This window comes from Primulina eburnea, chromosome 2 (genome assembly GCF_022965805.1).
Source record: "Primulina eburnea isolate SZY01 chromosome 2, ASM2296580v1, whole genome shotgun sequence".
Lineage (NCBI taxonomy): Eukaryota > Viridiplantae > Streptophyta > Magnoliopsida > Lamiales > Gesneriaceae > Primulina > Primulina eburnea.
In genome coordinates, this window is record NC_133102.1 from 8856066 (window position 1) to 8876974 (window position 20909).

At 37.0% G+C, this 20909-nt stretch overlaps 1 protein-coding gene across 1 annotated transcript; it reads left to right on the top strand.

Moving 5' to 3' along the window:
• LOC140824085 (uncharacterized) lies at nt 1-468 on the top strand. The gene has a single exon (XM_073185682.1). The coding sequence runs from the start codon at nt 1-3 to the stop codon at nt 466-468; it is 468 nt and encodes a 155-aa protein (XP_073041783.1).
• Nucleotides 469-20909: the final 20441 nt, after the last annotated feature.

A 20909-nucleotide genomic window follows, 5' to 3' on the forward strand; every position in this document is an offset into this window, starting at 1 on the left:
ATGGATATTGTGGGTCCCTTTCCAATTGTCCGAGCTCAGAAGAAATTTCTGCTAGTGGCTGGTGATTATTTTTCTAATTGGGTGGAAGCCGAGCCCCAGGAAAGAATTACTGAGCAAGAGGTTTTGAATTTCCTGTGGAAGAATATCGTGTGCCGGTTTGGAGTCTCCAGAAGACTAATCTCACACAATGGGAGGCAGTTTCAGGGAAAGGAGATCACCGCTTGGTGCCAAGAAATGAAAATTACCCAGTCTTTCAAGTCTGTTGGTTATCCTCAAGACAATGGTCAAACAGAGGTGCTCAACAGAATTATTGTGCAAGCATTGAAAACCAGTCTGCAAGGCAAAGGAAAAGACTGGGTGGAAGAATTGCCCATTGTTCTCTGGGCATATAGAACTACTCCTCGAGCACCTACTCAAAATATTCATTTTAATATGGTGTATGGTTTTGAAGCAGTTCTTCCAGTTTAAATCGGACAAACTTCTGCCACGGGTAGAATCTTACCCGGGTGATAATACTCAAAGCCAGGCAATAGAATTGGATTTGGTAGAAGAGAAGAGAGAGCAGGCTCTGATTCGAATAGAAGCTTACCTAGGTCGGGTTATGAAATCATAACAAGAGAGTCTGAATCCGAGACTTTCAAATAGGATATCTGGTCATGAAGAAATTCAATCCAGCTGGGGATGTGGGAAAATTGGAAGCTCGGTGGGAAGAGCCTTTTAAAATAACCCGGTATGTTAGCTCGGGAGCTTATTATTTAAAAGATGCCCAAGGACGTTCTCTCAAAAGAGCTTGGAATGTATTTCATTGAAAGAAGTATTTTTTTTAAAGATGTAATTTCTTGAAGATATAATGAATGTTTTGTTCGAAAAGCACATAAAAGTGATATCTAAACCCCGGAGGTACAAAGCCCTTGGTAATTAATAAGCCCAGGTCACTCCCTGGCTCGGGGCACCACACCTCAACCATTCCCAAGTCCCTAAATATGATCCCTGGCCCAAGGCTCCGTACCTTGGTTATTTAATAAGCCCAGGGCACTAAACCCTGGCTTGGGGTACCACACCTCGACCATTCTCAAGTCCCGGAATATGATCACCAGCCCAAGGCTCCATAACTTGGTTATTTAATAAGCCCAGAGCACTACACCCTGGCTCGGGGCACCACATCTCGATTATTCCTAAGTCCCGGGACATGATCCACGGCCCAAGGCTCCGTACCTTGGTTATTAATAAGCCCTGGGCACTACACCCTGGCTCGGGGCACCACACCTCGACTATTTTCAAGTTCCAGGACATGATATTTGGCCCAGGGTTCTGCACTCTGGTTATTCAAACAACCCGGGCTCTGTACCTTGTCTTATTAGGTCTACACCTTGAGCTTTTATTAGATGTTTATGAAAGTTCAAGGTTCAACATCCTGGATACTTGATAAGAGTCCCGGTTCGTTTACAACACTTAGAAGTTTTGTGATTTCTTATTTACAAGGAGTGAGAGTATTTCAAAAAGTAGGGTATATGGAAAGCAATAAAAAATGAATGAAACACTGCGTATGAAGGAAAAAGAAAAATTTCATTAACAAGAAGCCCGAAGGCTAGATATTACATTGATAAAAAAGCATGAAAGGAAAACTACAATCCTATTCTAAGTCTATAGAAGCATATTGCTCCCCGGCTTCCCCCTCTGGAGTATTCTCGGCCTTCGCATTAGCTGCATCGTCCTTGGGAAGGGAGTCGATGGCTTTATCAATATCCGAGAAATCCTCCATATCAGTAGGAAGAAGGCCCTCCTCCTCAAACTGCTCCTGGAATTTTTCAAAACCAACCTTGAAGTCGTCATAAGACTTATCTTCAACAGCCGCTTTGAATTCAGGAAGCCTGCCACTTATCTTTATTATACTCAACCAAGTCCAAGGCATTTTCAGCTCTCCCCGCTCGAGTTTGTTGTACCTCTACCTATTTGGATAAAGAATTATTTCTCGACTCCAAGTCAGATACAGTACCCTGCAAAGTCTCCTCCCGGATGAGGCCTTCATAAAAATTGTCCCTGGCCTTCTCCAGCTGCTGGTTGGCCTTGTCCAAGGAAGCACGAAGGCCGACTACCTCTTCTTCATGGGCAGTTTGAGCCCGTACAAGTTCTCCTTGAACCTGCTCATGAAGCTCTCGAGCAAACCGGGCTTGATGATTCTTTACAAAGGCTGCACCTCTTCAGAGGCTGCCAACAGCATTTGAACACCCTGATTAAAATGAGTTAGTTGAAAAAGAAAAGAAGAGAGAGAAGAGAAGGAATGCTAACGGATAGGAGCCGGTTTGAACCATCGAAAAATTTGGCGGTCGGCCCGGAGCTCTTCAAAAAGGCATCCTCCACAGGAATCAACATCTGCTTAAGGAGGTGGACGCTTGTTGGAGTAACTCCCTCCAAGAAGATGCTGGCTCGGGTCGTTTGGCCAGGTTGAAGCAGATCTTGCCGTGGTTGGTCTTGTGTGGAAAGAGGGGTAGATCGAGTGGTTTGGGAGGTGCCCTGGTCTCCCTCCATGTTGCTTTCCAGTAAGATCAGTTCCGGGCTTGTTGCAGTCTTTCGCTTCTTTTGCTGAAGAGAAACGTGGTCACAGAGTCTTCCTGGGAGTTAGCTCGAGACGCCTCCTTTCTTGTTGAGTATTTGCCCGAACAGATTCAGTCTGTCAGGCCGCCTCCTCCTCGGCTTGTCATTTCTTCTCGGTAGCTGTTCGCTGAGCTGCCATCATCTTCTCCTTGGCTGCCTTCTCGGCCACCCTCTTCCTAGCAAATTCCTCTTGTATTTTAGTATTATCTGCAGAAATAAGAGAAGATACGCAGTTATTAACAATTAGTGTGCGAGACCGGGAGAAATAGAATTACCGGGTTGAGCGCTTGAGCCACCCACTTGGTCGATTATCCGGTCAGTCGGGTCTTCAGCCCGGGCAGTCAACCCATAGGCAACTAAGTTTTCATCTGATATGAGGATGGAGGAGGAGTATTTACGGCCCTCCGCAAGATTTTGGCTCCTGAGGAAAGGGTCCTCAAATTTGTAGGCTTTGGGTAGGGTTGGTTGCAGGGGAAGGGAAGGAAGAAACCCGTCAAGCAAGGAAGGGGACCCAGGAGTTGAATGAAAAAGAATTGGCCTTTACACCCCTCTGGGAAGAAGGGATATCATCAAGGAACCGAGAATTTAAGCGGGCAGACTGGGAGAATGAATTATCTACCAGTCTGCAAACAAAGAAATAGTGAAGGACGAGGGGTTGATGAGGAGATTGTTCATTTTGAAAAGAATGTAGGCCGATGTAATAATGCGGAAGGAATTGAGGTGGAGTTGGTTAATAGGCACACCAAAAAACTTGGCAACCTTGATGTAGAAGAGGGATAGGAAACCGGAGGCCATTTCTAACTTGGTACCGGAAGAAAGTAGTAAAGCCAGGAGGGAGGCTATCGGCCCTATCAGAGGGACCGGGTACTAAAATTTTAAAAGACGAAGGGATAGAGCTCAGAGTCCTAAGTTCCTCGTCCGCCCCCGAGCATAGTGTGTTGCGGTGAACCAACGGACTCCTGGGGTTTTTGATTGAGGGGGAAAGAAACTCGGGTTTTGCCTTTACCCTTGCTCTTTTTCAGAGAGTTCCAATTTTTATAACCGGGCATCCGCCTGCTCTCGATCCGGAGGTGGTAGGAAGAACTCGGGAAGGGCTAGAAGAAGAAGGTTTTGAAAAAGAGGGTTTTGACTTGTGGGCTTTCTGTTTTTTTTTTAAGTATGGACAGGAAGACGACCGGGGAGGGGGGAGGGAGGAGAATGAGATGAATCAGAGCGCAGCGCGGTGGACTCATAGGCAGATGAGCCTCGCGCATTTGCATCAGAAGTAGAATCCGACATTATAGAGAAAAAAAGGAAACTTACGAGTTTAGGAGAAGAGGTGGTTGTTGTGCAAGCGGAGAGGTTGTAGTGGTTGAAGATCACCTTAGTTGGGGAAGTGTTGTGCTAAAGAGAGAGGAGAGAGGAGAGAGGCGAGAGGAGAGAAATTTTTAAGTTCAAATTTGCAGAAAATGACAAATGAATGTGGTGTTTGGTTTTATATAGGTGGAGTGGGGTATGATCTCAATCGTTGATCTAAAGGTAGATTGGACGGTCAGGATGCATCTAGGAAATTGTGCAGGCATGTGAAAGGACATGCACGATGATCGAGGCGTTAGGCTCATTATTACTTCGAAATGTGAAACGATCCGGACCGTTGGAATTCTAGGGCATGCGTCATCATGATATCATCATGACTGCTCGAGAATACTAAACGACAAAATATTTATAGTCTGGGAGTCATGAGGCCCCGACATCTTATCTATAGTCTGGGAAATTGAAGCTCCCGGCACCTCATCCCATCTCTGGGATATTTGAAGCCCCCGATGCTTTTATAAATTTGGAGTGGATAATCTTTCTAAGGAAGCCCATTCATGATTGATCGGGACAACGAGCAAGACTCTAGTCCGACTATTTAAGGGATGGGTGGCGATACCCTCATAAGAGCTCGGATCACATCATGACCCGGAATACTAAATGAAAAACCCAAATCAGAGTCAATATGAGAGTACTTTCTTTAGCAGCCGGGAATGGAGATGCTCGAGATATTTTCTCCCCGGGAAATCAGGAGCCCGGGCTCTCATAAAAACTCCCGGGAACTTTCTACCCGGGTTGCCTCGAGAAGCGCACCACACTTGAGTGTATCAGTATGGGCTATCTTATCTGTCAGAACAACATGGGTTTGGTGTGTTAAAGAAGCCATCAGAAGTGCAAGATATGGGCAGCCGCCTTACCCTACTTTGCAGGTGGACACTGAATACAAGGTAATGATGAGATATCCTCTAATAAATAGAAGGTATATTTCTCATTTACAGATTCTGGAATTCTTAATTCTAAAAGACTCACGTATATACATCCATCCTTACTTTCTTCTTCACCTGCTGATTTAAGCATCAGAGTGAATACGTTGGACACTCATCCGACGTCCATTCACGAGTTCATTTCATTGTTTGCATGTCACGGTAGAAGCCCCATAGTTACAGAGATATATTTTTTCTCACAAGATCCATCCTTACCTTACTCATTTTCCTTAAACCTTACATCATCATCCGGTTGATCGCCCCAACTTTTGCTGACCCAATTCATCCGGATATCTTCAATAAGGTTTTTCCAATTCAGTCTAGAATGAGGTCTTCAGTTATGATTACATGATTGTTAGTTAGATTCTTCAATTTTATTCTTGATTTATTTGTCAAACTCTGAAAATTATAATATTCCAACAATTTTCCCCTTTTCGATGTTTGACAAAACTTGGATGTCATGTACTGATTGAACAGAACAAAATCGATTTTAGATAAAGTATGTACAAATTCGTAGATACATTTTCAGCAATAACAAGTTTATATATTTTGAAAGAGGTAAGTACAAATTCATACAAACATTTAAAAACAGAAAATAAGATAAGCCTTCTTCAGACTAATCAACTGACTTAGGACAAATAGTTTATCTCTTGGACTTTGTCTCAGTTGTTCCTTTATCAGTTGACTTGTCTGGTATAGTTCTCTTCTTGCTGCTTGCTCCTGCTACCTCTGTCTTCTGTTCTTCCCCCTTTTTTTGTCAACACCCGCTAGTCTTGTGAAGAGGAGGAATGCTGAACTAACTTGAGCAGATACTCAGCCAGCTGATTCTGCATTATGTCAATCTTCTTAGATAGACTTGTATGAACAAAATCAATCTGGTTGTTGATTTGTTCTTGGGAGGAGAGTAAAGTAGGAAGTGTAACTGATTCTCTTTTAATGTTTCAATTGAGTCAAAAAGAACAACTCCATCCTTGGTCAGCTTCTTCAAGTCCTTCATTGTATGTTTTTTTAAGGTGTACAGACATAAATAATGCAGCAGCTGAGTAGATTTTATCTGGCTCATATGTGAACCAAGATTGTTCAGTTCTGAAATGATGGTTTCCAACATAATATCAGCTCCTAGAGGCAATTTCGGGATAATGTTTCGGTAGGTATGTTTTCTTTCCCTTTTCCTTTATGAGAGAATTCCACAACAGCAAGCCGACGTGGGGCAACGTCTTGGTCAATATTAGCTACAAGTTCTTCTATTGTTTCATCTTGAACTGACTGGGAGGGTGATCTTGTTGATCAGTTGTAGAGCTAGATGCTTTAGATATTGTCTGAGCAGCAAACATCTGAAGAATTGCTTCTGACTTAAATAAAGTCTCAGGAAACAGCTGGTTGATTGATGGCAATTCAGGTGCTGTTGAAGGTTCCGGGACCGAGGGAGTAAAATTTTTTTCAGTTGGTAACTGAACAACTTCAATTTGAACTTCCGCCTTGGTCATTGATATCATGTCTTGATCTTCAGTAGGTTTAACAATTCATTGACAACTGAATCGTCTTTGTATTCCATTCGAATATCCTCAGCAACTGATTGCAGCTGATCATTGATAGGCTCATAATAGTTAGTATTTTTATTTTCATATTTTCCATTATTTCAACCTCCGATATGTTTAATTGACACATTTTTGTGTAATTTATTGTAGGATGAACTTTTACGGTCTTGGAGCAAATTTGAGTTAAAAAGGTGATGTTTATCACATTTGAAGTTTTCAAGATAGAGTTTTGAAAGAGAATGACCCAACCAGATGAGGTCCTGGAACAAGGCGTGGCCACGCCTTGTGATGATGCTTCAGCTGCCAAAAATTTCCAAAAGGGAAAAATCTGATTTTTTGAAGATTATGCAAGATTTGAAAGAATTAATTATGGTGTCTGATTTAGTGGAAATTCTAGGAGGGAAGCTAGATAAGGTAATATATATTATTTTATATTTTAAGATTTAGGGTTAATTAAGATTAGTGGGCCTTTTTTAGCTTAAATAATTCAGACCCAAAGCCTATTATTCACGTTCAAAAGAAGGCGGCAGCAAGAATTCACTCTCCAACCAATCACCACAACTCACGTGAAGAACAAGGAAAAAAGGGCTCAAGGATTTTTTCCGATTCTCTCCACACTTTAGGCTAAGTTTTATTCTGAATTAAGGGTTGTTTTTACTGTTTAATTTATCACTGTGAGGTATTCGTTCTTAAATTTAATATTCTTGTTATTCCAAGTATTTGTCGATTTATGATTTAATTATATGAATATCGATTAATCTAAAAATTTAATTCGATATATGATTTTCTACTGCTAACCATGAATTTGGTGATCCGTAATTGTCATGAATGATTGGTACACGAGTAGCATAGATTAGATGTGTTGTGCTATCATAATATATTTAATCTAAATAAATCAACGAAACTCGATCTATCAATTGCAGCTATCTCGGTTGTTAGATTTTAGGGATTAACTGTTTCACAAAATGAAAATGCTATCTTTAATTAATATGGAACGCTATCGTGCCTTGTTAATTATTAATAAGTTTTGACTGGATGCTGGGTTCCGTCAATTAATTTAGGAAAACACAAGAATTTTAGCGGCTATCCCTATAATTCTAAGGTCAATTGCTCGGAACAACTTGAATGAATTGTTTATTTGCCGATGAACAGTGATATGATTAAATAGTAGAACTCCCTTGAATCAGATCTTTCTCGTATTAAATTCTTCACTTTATGCTAGTTGATTAATTATAATTTAAATTTATGGTTTTCCTTTTTTGGATAAATTTAGTTTAATATTTTATTAAATTCATATTCCAAAATCCCCCATTTATTTGCATTTAACTCGAAATGAATTATCCCCCGTTCCCTGTGGATTCGACCCTGCTCACCATTACATTAGTTTTATTTAAAGAGAAGGAATTAAGTTTGGTGGCACAATGACAACACACCAATCATCTACATTTGCCAATGTCAGATTTTCTTAAGTATATGTAGACAGATGCGTTGTAGGTTCAGAGACTGGGAGGATAATCAATGCTGCAGAAGATGAGGGTTGTTCATCGGTGGAGAGTGGTGGATGGACTTCTAAAACCAGTTCAACCGGTTGAACTAGAACTACTCTGTTTAAGCTGGATCCATCAGCTGCTCCTCTGCTATTTCAGTTGGGACGTCCTCCACAGCTGACTCAGATGGAATTTCTTCCTCAACTGATCTTGAACTGCTGGTCTATACTGGAACAAGTAATTGATGTCTCATCTCCCAATTCTTCACTTTCATATGAAGAGAGAGGAGATCAAAGTTCAGTTGTTGAAACACTGCTATGTCTTCATAGGTAGTAAGAGCCGCTGAATCATATTTTGATTTCAGTTAAGTTGTCACCATAGCCAACCTCTTGATTCACATACGATCAAATAAGTATGATTTTCTCTCCATGGCTTGGGAAACTGTGGTGGCTTTGACAGCTTTCATGACAGCTGATTCTAGAGAAATGAACTTTTCCAGAACTTTCTTCTTCTTTATCTTCATTGCAAGAGTGACTGTTCTGAAGTTCACCCATTCATCGTAATGTTCCAGCTTCAGCTCGGCATTCTCGTTGATAGCTTGCACAACAAGATCTATTTGCATTTGAATGGCATTTCTGGGTCTTGGTTCCTCAATCATCTTTGAATTGAACTTTGGATCAGTTAGGGAATGAAGCAAGTCCAGTGCTGAACCAGTTGTGTCCACCGATTCTCTGATGATTATAATTTTTGAGCATGCCGGAGGTAGAATTGTGGGGCGGACAACTGTTGTGAGAGGAGCAGGGATTGCTTATAGTTTCGGCTCTCTCCAAATTCAAAAATGATTGTGGAAGGGTAGTCATTTGTACTCTTCTGTTTAGGTAGGGCAACTGGTTGAACAAATTGAATTGGAACAGTTGGAAGAGGTTGATCAGCTCCTGATGGCAACAATCTGAGCTCAAGAAGAGCTCCAGGAGTAGCTATTGGCTTGGTCTTCTGCGACCTTGGTTACTTCAACACAATAGGAAAAAGGGTTTTCTCTGAATCACTGGTAGATAAGATCATTTTTTTTTGGACGTAGGGGCAGCAGCTGATTTGATCTTTTCAGTTTTATTTACTTTAGCTACTAATTTATTAACCTTTCTTTCTTTGGCTTAAATTTGGCGGCTGTGAAGATCTTGTACTTGATAACTGAGAAGGAGGATGCTGGAAGTATCCCTGAGTCCTCAACAAGTCTGCTAAGCTGAAGTGCAAAGTCTTTGGACTGATTTCAGGTTTGCACCATGTTCTTTAGGATTGTAAAGAGGATGGACGACCAGTTCACCTGTATCCCCTTGACAGTTTCAGTCATAACTTGAAATTTCTCGAGAGTTAGAGCAGCAAAGGAACCTGACTTTGAAGTTGGTGGTATTCTGGCTTTAGTTCTTTCTTATGGTCAGACATTTGATATTTTCCTCAGTTGCAGACAGAGTGGTCTGCATCTAACAAGAAAAAAATCTGAGAAACTCGTGAGGCCTTCAGTTAGGAGCTGAAACAAGCTCCTGAAAAATTCTTCATCCACGATCAGAACGTGGTCATTAACCTTCATTTGAATCTTCTCGTCATCAGTGACTGAGCTAGATTCATAGATAGAGATAATCTCAGCAATGTAGATTTCTTGGGTCACTAACCCTAGGAAGATACGAAGCCCAGATGCTTCGATCTTTTCGAAAAGGCTGCGAACTGATTTTTCAGAATGTGCGAAAATCGATTGCAACAACATTGGAGAGATAAGTAGGTGTCTGAGATGTCAATTGAATGAATATAGCTGAAAATAGAGAAGAACGCATGCGATTTGCTCTGAAAATACGAAAGTTATAAGCTTTGGAAATTTTGAGACACTCCTGAGAAGCGGTTTCTATTTACATCTCGTGACCATTCAAATTTTGGACATGTGGTAGTCTGTGAAAGGTTTTGACCAAATAAGTAAGAAATTTAACCATTGTTCATTTAAATTTAGTAACTGGTTTGAGCAGTTAGATGAAAATTGAAATACGTTTTAAATTTGATAATTTGTACTTGGTCAGTATTTCAATTAAGGAACTTAAAAACAAATTAAAGTTTGATCAACATATGGGATAAGATCAGTTTATTCAGATACCAACTGATTAGTTCGAAACTGAATCAGTTCAGTTTATGAACAACTGACTGTTGTCTTATCATTTGACTTACTGAAATTCAATATTACCCTTAAATTAAGCATTTAAGATAAATCAATAAGCCCTAAGATATTCTAAAGTAAGAAAACTTAGTCTCTGGTAATGTCTTGGTGATGATATCAGATGTTTGTTGTTCTGTTGAGATATATTCCAATCTGATGTCCCTTTTGATAGCATGATCTCTAATGAAATGATGTTTGACATCAATGTGTTTGGTTCTGAAGTGAAAAACTGGATTGTAGGTAATCACAATGAAGCTGGTGTTGTCATAGAACATCAGTGACTCTTTAGCTATTACTCCATAATTTTTCAGTTATTCCTGAATCCATAGCATTTGAGCACAACAACTTCCAACAGCTAAATTCTAAGCTTCAGTTGTGGAAGTGGTGATAGATGTCTGCTTTTGCTGAACCATGTGATCAGTCTGTCTCCTAGAAACTGACATGATCCACTTATACTTTTTCGATCAAGCTTAAATCTTGCAAAGTCTGAATCTGAATAACCAACTAAATGGAAATATGAGTTCTTAGCATACCATAAGCCCTCATTCCGTGTGTCTTTAGATATTTCAATATATGTGAAATGAGATTGTTTAGGATTAGCCTGAAATTGATATTCTCCCTTCATATTTATCTAGTTTAACTGATAAACTCATGGGAGTGGATGCAGCTGAACATGTTTTCATGCCAAACTTCTTCAGCAATTCCTTCGCGTATTTGGTCTGACTGGTAAAAGATATCACTCTCCAGTTGCTTCACTTGCTAGCCTAAGAAGAATGTCAATTCACCCATCATGCTCATCTCGAATTTTTCCTGCATTAGCTTAGCAAAATTATCACATAATTTGAGGTTAGTTGACCCAAATATGATATCATCAACATAAATTTGAAGAATTAATGAATGCACTTTCTTGGTAAATTTGAACAAATTTTTGTCAAATGTTCATATTGTAAAATCATTATCAATCAAGAATTTTTTTAGGGTCTCATACCAAGCTCCTTCAGGTGTTGTTAATCACTTACTCCCTAATCATGTTTATCATTTGAACAAAAAGCTTTATATGGTCTAAAACAAGCTCGATGAGCTTGTTTTAGACTACATGAAGCTTTTTGTTCAAATGATAAACATGATTAGGGAGTAAGTGATTAACAACACCTGGAGGTTGTTCTATATATACCTCTTCTTGCAACTGACCGTTCATAAATACGCTTTTGACATCCATCTGGTACACTTTGAAGTTTTTGTAGGATGCATAGGCTAGGAATATCTTGATTGCTTCTAGTCGAGATACTGAAGCATAAGTCTCGTCATAATCTATTCATTCCTCTTGTCTGTATCCTTTTGTGACTAGTCTAGCTTTATTGCACACAACTAAACTGTCTTTGTTCAGTTTTTTTTGGTATACCCACTTGGTACCTATAATAGATTTTGAAGATGGTGTTGGAACTAATGTCCAGACATTATTATGTATAAACTGATTAAACTCTTCTTGCATAGCAATGATCCAACTAGGATCATCTAGAGCTTCTTCACTTTTCTTTGGTTCCAATTGCGATATAAAAGCAGAATGAATAAATATATTCAACATCTGATTTCTGGTTTTCACTGGATCAGATGAGTTACCTAATACCAAGTCCTGAGGATGGTTCCTGCTCTATCTGTAATTAGGATCTTCTTGACACGTTTGCCAGTCTGGTTCAATTTGTAACTTATTAGTTCCTTCTGTTTCATTTGGAACAATATCACTTTGAGGTTGAATATTTTATAGCTGATAATCAAACTGATTATTAGGAGTTGCCTCCTGTCCAACTTGTGGTTCTACCACTTCTGGCTCTGATGTTTGAAGGAAATTTTTGACGATATGATTTTCATCTTCATTGTCATCCTCCAAACTTATATTTGTTAAGCGATTAATTAACTCAACTAGATCAGTTGGCTTATCGGTTAGCACATTGTCATCAAACACAACATGTATAGATTCTTCAACATGGAGAGTGCGTTTATTAAAAATTCTTTATGCTTTGTTAACAAATGAATATTTTAATAATAATAATCCTTCGTTCGATTTAACATCGAAGGCAGTTAGGTGAATCTTCCCATTGTTATGAATGAAGCATTTGCACACGAATATTTTAAAATAAGAAACCACACTTTTCTTGCCATGCCAGATCTCATATGGCGTTTTCGAATGATTTTTATTAATCATTGATTTGTTTTGAGTATAACACATGGTGTTAACTACTTCTGCACAAACATTTTTTGAAATACCAGAATCAACTAGAATTGTTCTTGGTGTTTCTTTAAGAGTTTGATTTCTTCGTTCAGCTACACTATTCTGTTGTGGTGTTCTTGTAGCAGAGAACTCATGCTTGATTCCTAAATTTTCAAGATATTGAGAAAATTCTGATTGAAAATTTTAGTTCTTCGGTCGGATCTTATTCTGTCAATCCCGACTAATTTTTCATTTAAAAGTCTTTTAAAGAGTGTGATCAGTTGTGAAGCAGTTCAATCCTTTGATTTTAGAAAGATGACCCGTAAATCTTGAGAAATCATCAACAATCACAAGAGTGTGTTTCATTCTCCCTAATCTCATGACTGATATTTGACCAAATAAGTCCATATGCATCAGTTCTAAGCATCGGCATATGCATCAGTTCTAAGCATCGGGTTGAAGATTTACTACCTTTATTTTTTAAAGATGATCTAACTTGCTTCTCAAACTGACAGGCTAAACAATTTTTTTATTTTGAAGAATAACATTTGGCAGACCAGTTACCAGCTCATGTTTTCTTATTTGTGCAAAGGATTTGAAGTTTAGATGGTTCAATCTTTTGTGCCACAGCAAGTTCTGAGATTGATTAGAAACTACTAAGCAAACTAGCATATCGAGTGGATTGCTCCAACTCACTTTGTATGTGTTTCCACATCTTTTTTCTGTCATTATTAAGTCACCAATTGCATTTCTAACTGAACATGCATGCTTACTGAATTAAACTGAATGATCATTATCGCATAGTTGACTGATACTGATAAGTTGATACATCATTGATGATAATGTTACCATTGATAAGCCTACACTTACCCACAGTTTTACCTTGTGAGGCATCACCAAAACTGATCTTATGACTAGAAAACCTCTTCCTGACACTAAGTTTTCTTTTTTTCGAAATGTTTTTGGTTTAATTGTTTTGCCGTAACTATTGATTACTATCTTCTGATTTTTATGCATTAATTAGAAAAAGTAGATAACGTAAGTAAAAGTAGTACAAGAAGTAGAACAAAATGAACTGTGTCATTCATTAAATCAGATGCGTTACAATAGATAAGCAATTAAAATTGTCGATATTTTAAGTATGGAGATTTACAGTCGATATCCTAACTAGAACCTACTGGAATCATCTCCCTCTCTTCGCATTATAATGTTTTGTGAAATGGATGATTCCGCAGCTTAAATCTAATAATATAAAATAATCTAACTGATTATTCAGAGTACAGATCCAAAAGTTTGTTCCCAGTCTTCATCATATTAAGAACGATGTCTTCAAACATCTTCATACGGGATGCCGCAAGTTGTCTTTGGAACTCCCTTGATTTATCCGACTTTGGAGCAGACTCTGATGAACTGCTTGCACTATCCATTTGTTAAATGTTTAAAAATTACTTAGTTTGTGTTGTTGCAGGTATTTATAAATATCCTCGGGCTAGTTGAAGAGTCACTTGACTATTCAACTCCTGCGTGTTCCTATTGGAAGAATATCAAGAGTCATCTGTTATTTACTCCGATCTTCAATCTTCGCATTTAATATTTGTTTATTTACTTTAATTTAGGGGGGAAATGTTTAATTGTGATTGATATTTCCGTTTCAAGTCATAAACGGAAGAAGATTTGTCTTTTCGATAAAACAATGTGTCTGCTGGACTTTGTCAAAAATGCTGGATATATTTCAGTACTTTATCACTTCCAGTAGATATTATCATAAAACGACAAATCCTCTTCTGAATTTTTAGTAACCGCTTTGGACAACCCGCCTTTTGTTGATTTTTAAAATTTTAAAATCATTGGTTCAACTGACACTCATCTTTTAACTTTTCAAATCTCACCGTAAACATATTGACACGTGTCCCTATGTTTTCACTGACGGCTGTACATTTTGAAGTTAACCGCCTCTTCTCTCTCATTTCACTTTTACGATACATATTGTTGCATATTTGTTACTGTTGCTTTCTACTACAAAATCTACTTCGAATCCTTCTCACTTACAGGAAAGTGGGTGGAGCCTATACACTCAATTCTTATCAAGTCAACTTCGCATCGGTACTCACCATCAAAGATGAAAATCTCGTTATAATGTTCAAGGCCATTGAGAAATCTGGTCTTAGAAAATTTCTAGAATCACCCGCAATTATTTACAAGACCACCCTCCTAGATTTCTATGAAAAAAAAACCATTGAGGATGGAAAGATCGTATACTCTCAGGGAGATGCGTCAATAACATCGATGATGCACTTCTGGGATCAACATTTTTTCTCCCATTCTCAGGCAACTTTGAATGTTCTGTTATTACTAAGGAGGAAATGTCTACTGCTCTTACCACCTTCTCGGCTTCTGGAGAGGAGCTTTCTCCCTCCTGTTTTAAGTAGCTTCTGAAAATGGAGTATCAAGTACTCGTTGATATTGTTGCGAATGAAATTCTGGTAAAAGCTGGCACTTTCAATAAATTGACCAAGGAAAAAGTCCAAGTGATGATGGCCATCACTTCTGAAGAAAAAGTTGATTGGAGTCGTTTTTTATTCAAAATCATAAAGGACGTGATTTTAAGAAAGGGTACTGGTTTTACTGTCCAAGTCAGCAAGTTGTTCAAAGATGCTGGTTTTCTGCTTACGTCAGAACATGATGGATCGTATGTTACCATGGCTAATGCTGACAACATGCTCGCATTAAGACCAAAACCAACCGTGGCAGAATTTGTTGCCATAAAAAAATGAGATTGATGATACTCAAGGTGAGGCTCAAGAACTTTAGAAGAAAGTCAAGCAGAAAAGAGTTGTTGTCTTGTCTGATTCCGATAAAACCATATCTGAAGAATCCGCTGCCCCTACCAAAGTCTCACTCCCAGCCACTCCAACCAAAATGAAACCACGAACTAGAATCCATATCAAGAAGACAACATCACTTACTGATCTTGATAATGTTCCTTTGAGACAAGTTTTTCCAAATGTCACCTCATCCAAACCAGTCTATATCCTTTCTTCAAACCACACAGCCATTCCTACTGCAACTACTTCAGCATTTCCAACCACCGGACCCTCTACTGGAGTTGTAATTAGATAATCTCTCGCAGGGTCTTCTGCTTTTCGACCCGTGCTACCTGCCTTCTCAGACAAAGGCAAAGGTAAACTATTTGAAGAACCAAAAAATCATGGTGCCAAATCATCTGTTCAAACATCTTTTGATCTTCACTTGGATGAAATCGAAAAATCTGCCATTGAGGATGTGATTTTCTTCGATGACTGGCTCAAGGTTCGAGTTTTCCACCCCATCACATATTTAAGAACTCCTTGTTCTTATGCCAAAATGGTGAAGAATGTGAAGCAAGTCTTTGCTTCTGCTAAGACCAGAAATGTCATTGAAGCTGTAAACAGAAGAAACTACATTCTTGATCAGCTCAAGCTTCAGAATCTAGATATCTAGATTCTGTTACGAAGACTCTTAAGTCAGATTTTGACTCTACGAATCCTACTGCTGGTCACGATCAAGATGTCATCTAACTTTTTACTGCCCGGTTGAAATTCCTGAATGAGCAAGTTCTTGTTTAGGAACAGGCTTTTCCACAATCTCTGCAATACAGAGTATGTCATGTCCCAGATATTCTCAAGATAAAGCTAGTTGAGGAAAAAACTACAGCTCCTTCTAATGCTAAAGTTTCCAGTACTCCTGCATCTACGACAATGCCTACTAAATCTTCATCATTAATTTCTGTTCATGACCTAGCGTCCGTTGATGAAGTGATTCAATCGATTTTTCCAACTCTTACTGCACCAGAAGCATCTCTGGTTGTCGACTTGGTACTTCCAGAAGGAAACCTAGAAGCACAACCTGCAGAACAATCCATGAAAGAATCAGATGCTGCTCCATCCTCTTCACTACCAAATTTGGAAAAATTTTCTGATGAACATCAAGCAGAAATGGAAGATCTGTTGAATGTTCCATCTGAACCAAATCCAGCTGTTGAGCCCCTGGAAACCACCAAAACAGCTACTGATACGCACAAACCAGAAGATATTGCAGCACTTGAACAACCTACTGCTCCTGAAGGAACTTCTACAGCACCAGCAATAGCTCCATCTATTGCTCAACCAGACGTTGTCCCCTCTACTGCATTGATTTTCCCTCCTTCTGGTTCAGCTGCTCACATTGCTCAAATTGCAGAATTCCAGTAGCGTCTTCAAGAGAAATCTCCATCCCCAAAAGAATAATTTGCTCTTGAATTTGAGATAGATGTTTTGCAAAGAAATCTTAACAATCTCTCAGAAATAGTAAAACAGTTGTTTCATGAACATGCTGGTGAACTAAGTGCTACTAAATTCTTCCGTGACCGCATCTCTAAGGAAGTCACTCGCATGGCATAATCTTTGAACAAACTGAATGTTGAAACTAGTATCTTAAGGAAATCTGTTTTCACAAATCAAAGTAACATTTTGCTCTGACAGGCTGAGATAACGAAAACTGTCTCCGACCATGATTTACAAATCAAAGTATCCAACAATGTTGCAGCTATGAATTCGAATCTCGAACTTATTTTTGCCAAGATTGAGTCACAATCTCAATCTTTTCATGCTCTTACTGAACGAGTTTCCAACCAAGCACCATATCCGGAGATGCTAAATGATGGAATTCATACCCTTAATAGCCGGGTGGATGATTTGCTCATTCGAATTCAGGCTAGTGATGCCAAAAAGGGGGAAGCAGAAAGCAGAACAAGGGGCAGAACTGGAGATAGCAGACCTCATGCAGAGTCATCTTTCAGAGATCAAGATCCTCAGAACGAGGAAACTATTTTCAAAGACATTGGCACCGATTAAGCTCTTTTACATCGAATTATTGTTTATTTGCTTATCAATTATCATATTACAAACTCTATGTGATTTTTGTTATAATTGTTGATCTTTATCTTTACTAATATCTAGGTTTTGGCATCACCACAAATGGAGAAATTGTTAGACTTACTTTATTTGTGGTGATGAGAGTCAAAACCATTAGGTGGTGATAGTAAAAACAGAGGAAAATATAAATAGCAGACTCACTCGTATAGCTAAAACAGAAGCAGTACTTATCGAGTATTTCTTAGCTAAACTTAACGGTTAGCAAAAGCAGAAGCAGAACGTAGCCAAAGCAGAAGAAGAACTTAACGTCTTTCGTTTGATCGTTACAAGTCTTAAAGTTGTTGTTACCTTACATAGTACTAGTATTAATTGCACTATTTAATGATGTACGAAAAAATTTAACACGCTTTACTAGTTTTAGTATAAAAAAAGACTGATTATTCTGAAGCTTTCTTCAAAACCCTTTTTCGGTGATAAAGCTGATTCACTCAAAGTCAAAGAATCCGTTTTGTATATAGACGCTGGATTCATGGTTTCTATATATTAAAGGATCGATCTAATATAGAAAACAACGATTATTATTAACAAGGAACACATTCTCTGTCTATCATTTCAACGTTATGTTGAGCAATCAAGAACTACTCTTTATCTTCAAGCTCAATATACAGAAAAACAACACACTCTTTATAGCAGATATCTGATCTTCTGAGATTGTCTTGTGCTGCTGTTTTTTATCTCTTCACAAGCTATTCACCTTATTACATATTATTGAGAATAGTCTGTAATCTGAAAAGAGACTTTTCCAGAATCTTGTTGTATTCATTATATTGTGTTGTGAAACTAAGAGTTTCAGCAGGCGAATGGTAAGTCCTACTAAAGTGGGTGTGTACAAGAGTTGTACTGTAAAAAACAAAGTCTTTTAGTGATACATTCTGGAAACAGAAGAAGAGGATACGTAGAATATTTCATCTTCGAACTTCCAGAATTGAAAAAACTATTGTCTACTGCCTACTGTTTTATTGTTTTCACCTCAAATCATCAGAACGTTTCCGCACAAGTTATTGTGATCTGCTAGAAATATATTCGAACAAGATAAGCTATAGTTTCTAACATGATTCTAGCACCTTTGCAAAAATATCAAAGAAAGGAACGTGTTTATTCATCTCCCTCTAAACTGTAAATCGATCCCCAACAAAACATAGTTTTGTCAGGGAGTGAGAAGAGATAAATGATGCATAGGAACTGGCAACAAAGTTTGTCACGGGAGATTTATTGATCATTTGTTTTTTTTTTTTGTTTTTTTTATGTAATTGATCAGTATTTAGAAAATTTGGAAAAAAAGTATCAACAGAATATATAGATATATCCAAAAATGAAATTACGTGGAGGAAACATTTAAAATTCTTTGGCGCAGTTATGATTCGGACTTCTTTATTAAATGAATATTTAATTCGAAGTAAAGTTTGTGGTCTTCGTTGACCGCAACATAATCGACACTCGGGTATTTATGATGATTTTTTGTAAGGAAAAATTTATGTGAGACGGTCTCACGGATCGTATTTTGTGAGACTGATATCTTATTTGAGTTATCCATGAAAAATTATTACTTTTTATGCTAAGACTATTATTTTTTATTGTGAATATCGGTAGAGTTGATCCGTCTTACTGATAAAGATTCGTGAGACTGTCTCAGATACCTACTCTTTTTTTAATGATTCATGTTAAAATTAAATTTGAAAAGTCAATATATTATAAAATAATTTATAATTTCATATTCTGAAGTGGCTAAATGAAAAATTTAAATACAACATATTATGTTTGCAAACCGTTCGTAATAGGATTCACGACGGAAAACAATTGTTCTTTTTTCTATATTATGGAGAGTGATAGACCCGGCTATTGATGGAATTCACAAGGTGGATGATAGATTGGTTAGCTACTGAAACTCAATTAAGATGACTCTAATTTTTTATGACGTCCGAACTTGTAACTGCTATCTTTCTATGTGTAATAAGTAAACCTTCATGTTCACATAGTAGTCTTACAAATCACGCTGTCAAGTGTTATCTTTCTATATATGCGCAGTATGTATACTTTCTGACTAATGCATCAGTAATACAAATCATGCTAGTAAAACAAATCGTACTAGTCCACTAAAAAAAATATTGATAAGAAAAATCGAACAAATGACCTATTAGTCAAACATTTATCAATTACATCAATTCAGAGACCATTTGAAAGCAAGATGACTATAATATTCCTGGATAGACTTTTGGACATGCAAGTAGACTTTTGGACATGCGTCGATTTCTCAGTCAGTGTGTGTCTTAAGCCAACGAGGGAGCGGAATCCGCAAGGAAATTGAAACTACCATGTTTGGAAAGGAAGGTCATGAAATAACTAAAATTTATAATTTAATTTTTTTAAAAAAAAATCAGTTGAAGAGAAATTAAGGGAGTTTTTCCAGAAATTTTACTTATTTTGAAGTAATTTTTTAGAAAATATAAAAAAATAGGTGAGAAACAAAAATATAATGTTTGGAAATAAAAGTCCAAAGCTAATACAAATTAAATTTCGAGTGTTTGGAAAAAAAATTGCTTACAAGTTTAATTTTAACAAAATGACAACAATATTCTTAATATATATAACACTTATCTAAATTTGTACACGCATTATTGACAATGTATGTATATAATTATTATTATATTTTGAATATTTTTGTTAAAATTAATTTATTTTGATACCAGTGCTTAAAAATTTATATGTGATCAATAAAAATTTTAAAAAAATGAGAAAATTTGTATAAATGCACAGAATATGTAAAAAAATCTGGAAAGTAAAATTATTAAAAAACTTAAAATATTATTTTTAAAAATAAATGTTTGTAAAAAAAAACTATTAGAAACTCTTAAAAATTCATATGAATAAAACTTAAATTTTTAATTAAATCCAAAAATATTTATAAAAAAAATGGAATGAATATGAGAGAAAGTACGTGTAAAAATAATTGAGGATATTTGAATTGATGGATTTCAAATCTATAGATCTCAAATATATTTTTATTGTTTAGAGAAATAAGACCGTAAACTTTAAATTCAATCCTTATATTTTTATATAATATTTCACGTTAGTTATATTGAATTTCATGTTCACATAGTAATGGTGTCATTTGAAAAATATTATACTCTATATTAATATTGTGTAAATAATCAAGGTACTAATTGAAGATTTTATCTATAATTTGATTGTAAACAATAAAATTATAATCAAAATACATATATTTTGAATACAACTCTTGAAGTACATCCTTAACAAGTATGATACAATATGGATAAAACATGAATGAGTAATTTACAAAGGGAATAATATATTGTTTGATATGTTTTTAACTTGCATCATTCATGTGTATACTATTTTATAATATCTTATATATCTTTGCAAAATCAAAATCAAATATGATTGTTAAAGGGCGTAACTGTAAAATTTTGTTCATATCATGCTTATAATATGTTTATGATATGATTAGAGAGTGATGTTTAATGCAAAACATGTCATCACAGATATGCTACCCTTGGGCTAGGGTGGGCTCCAGCCTCACCTATTTTGTTTGTTAAAAAAATACCAGTTTTAGTTTTTTTTAGCACCATTTTAAAAAATTAAAATAGAATAACCCCATAAATCATATTTCATTTTCCTATATTGGTTAGTGTTGTAG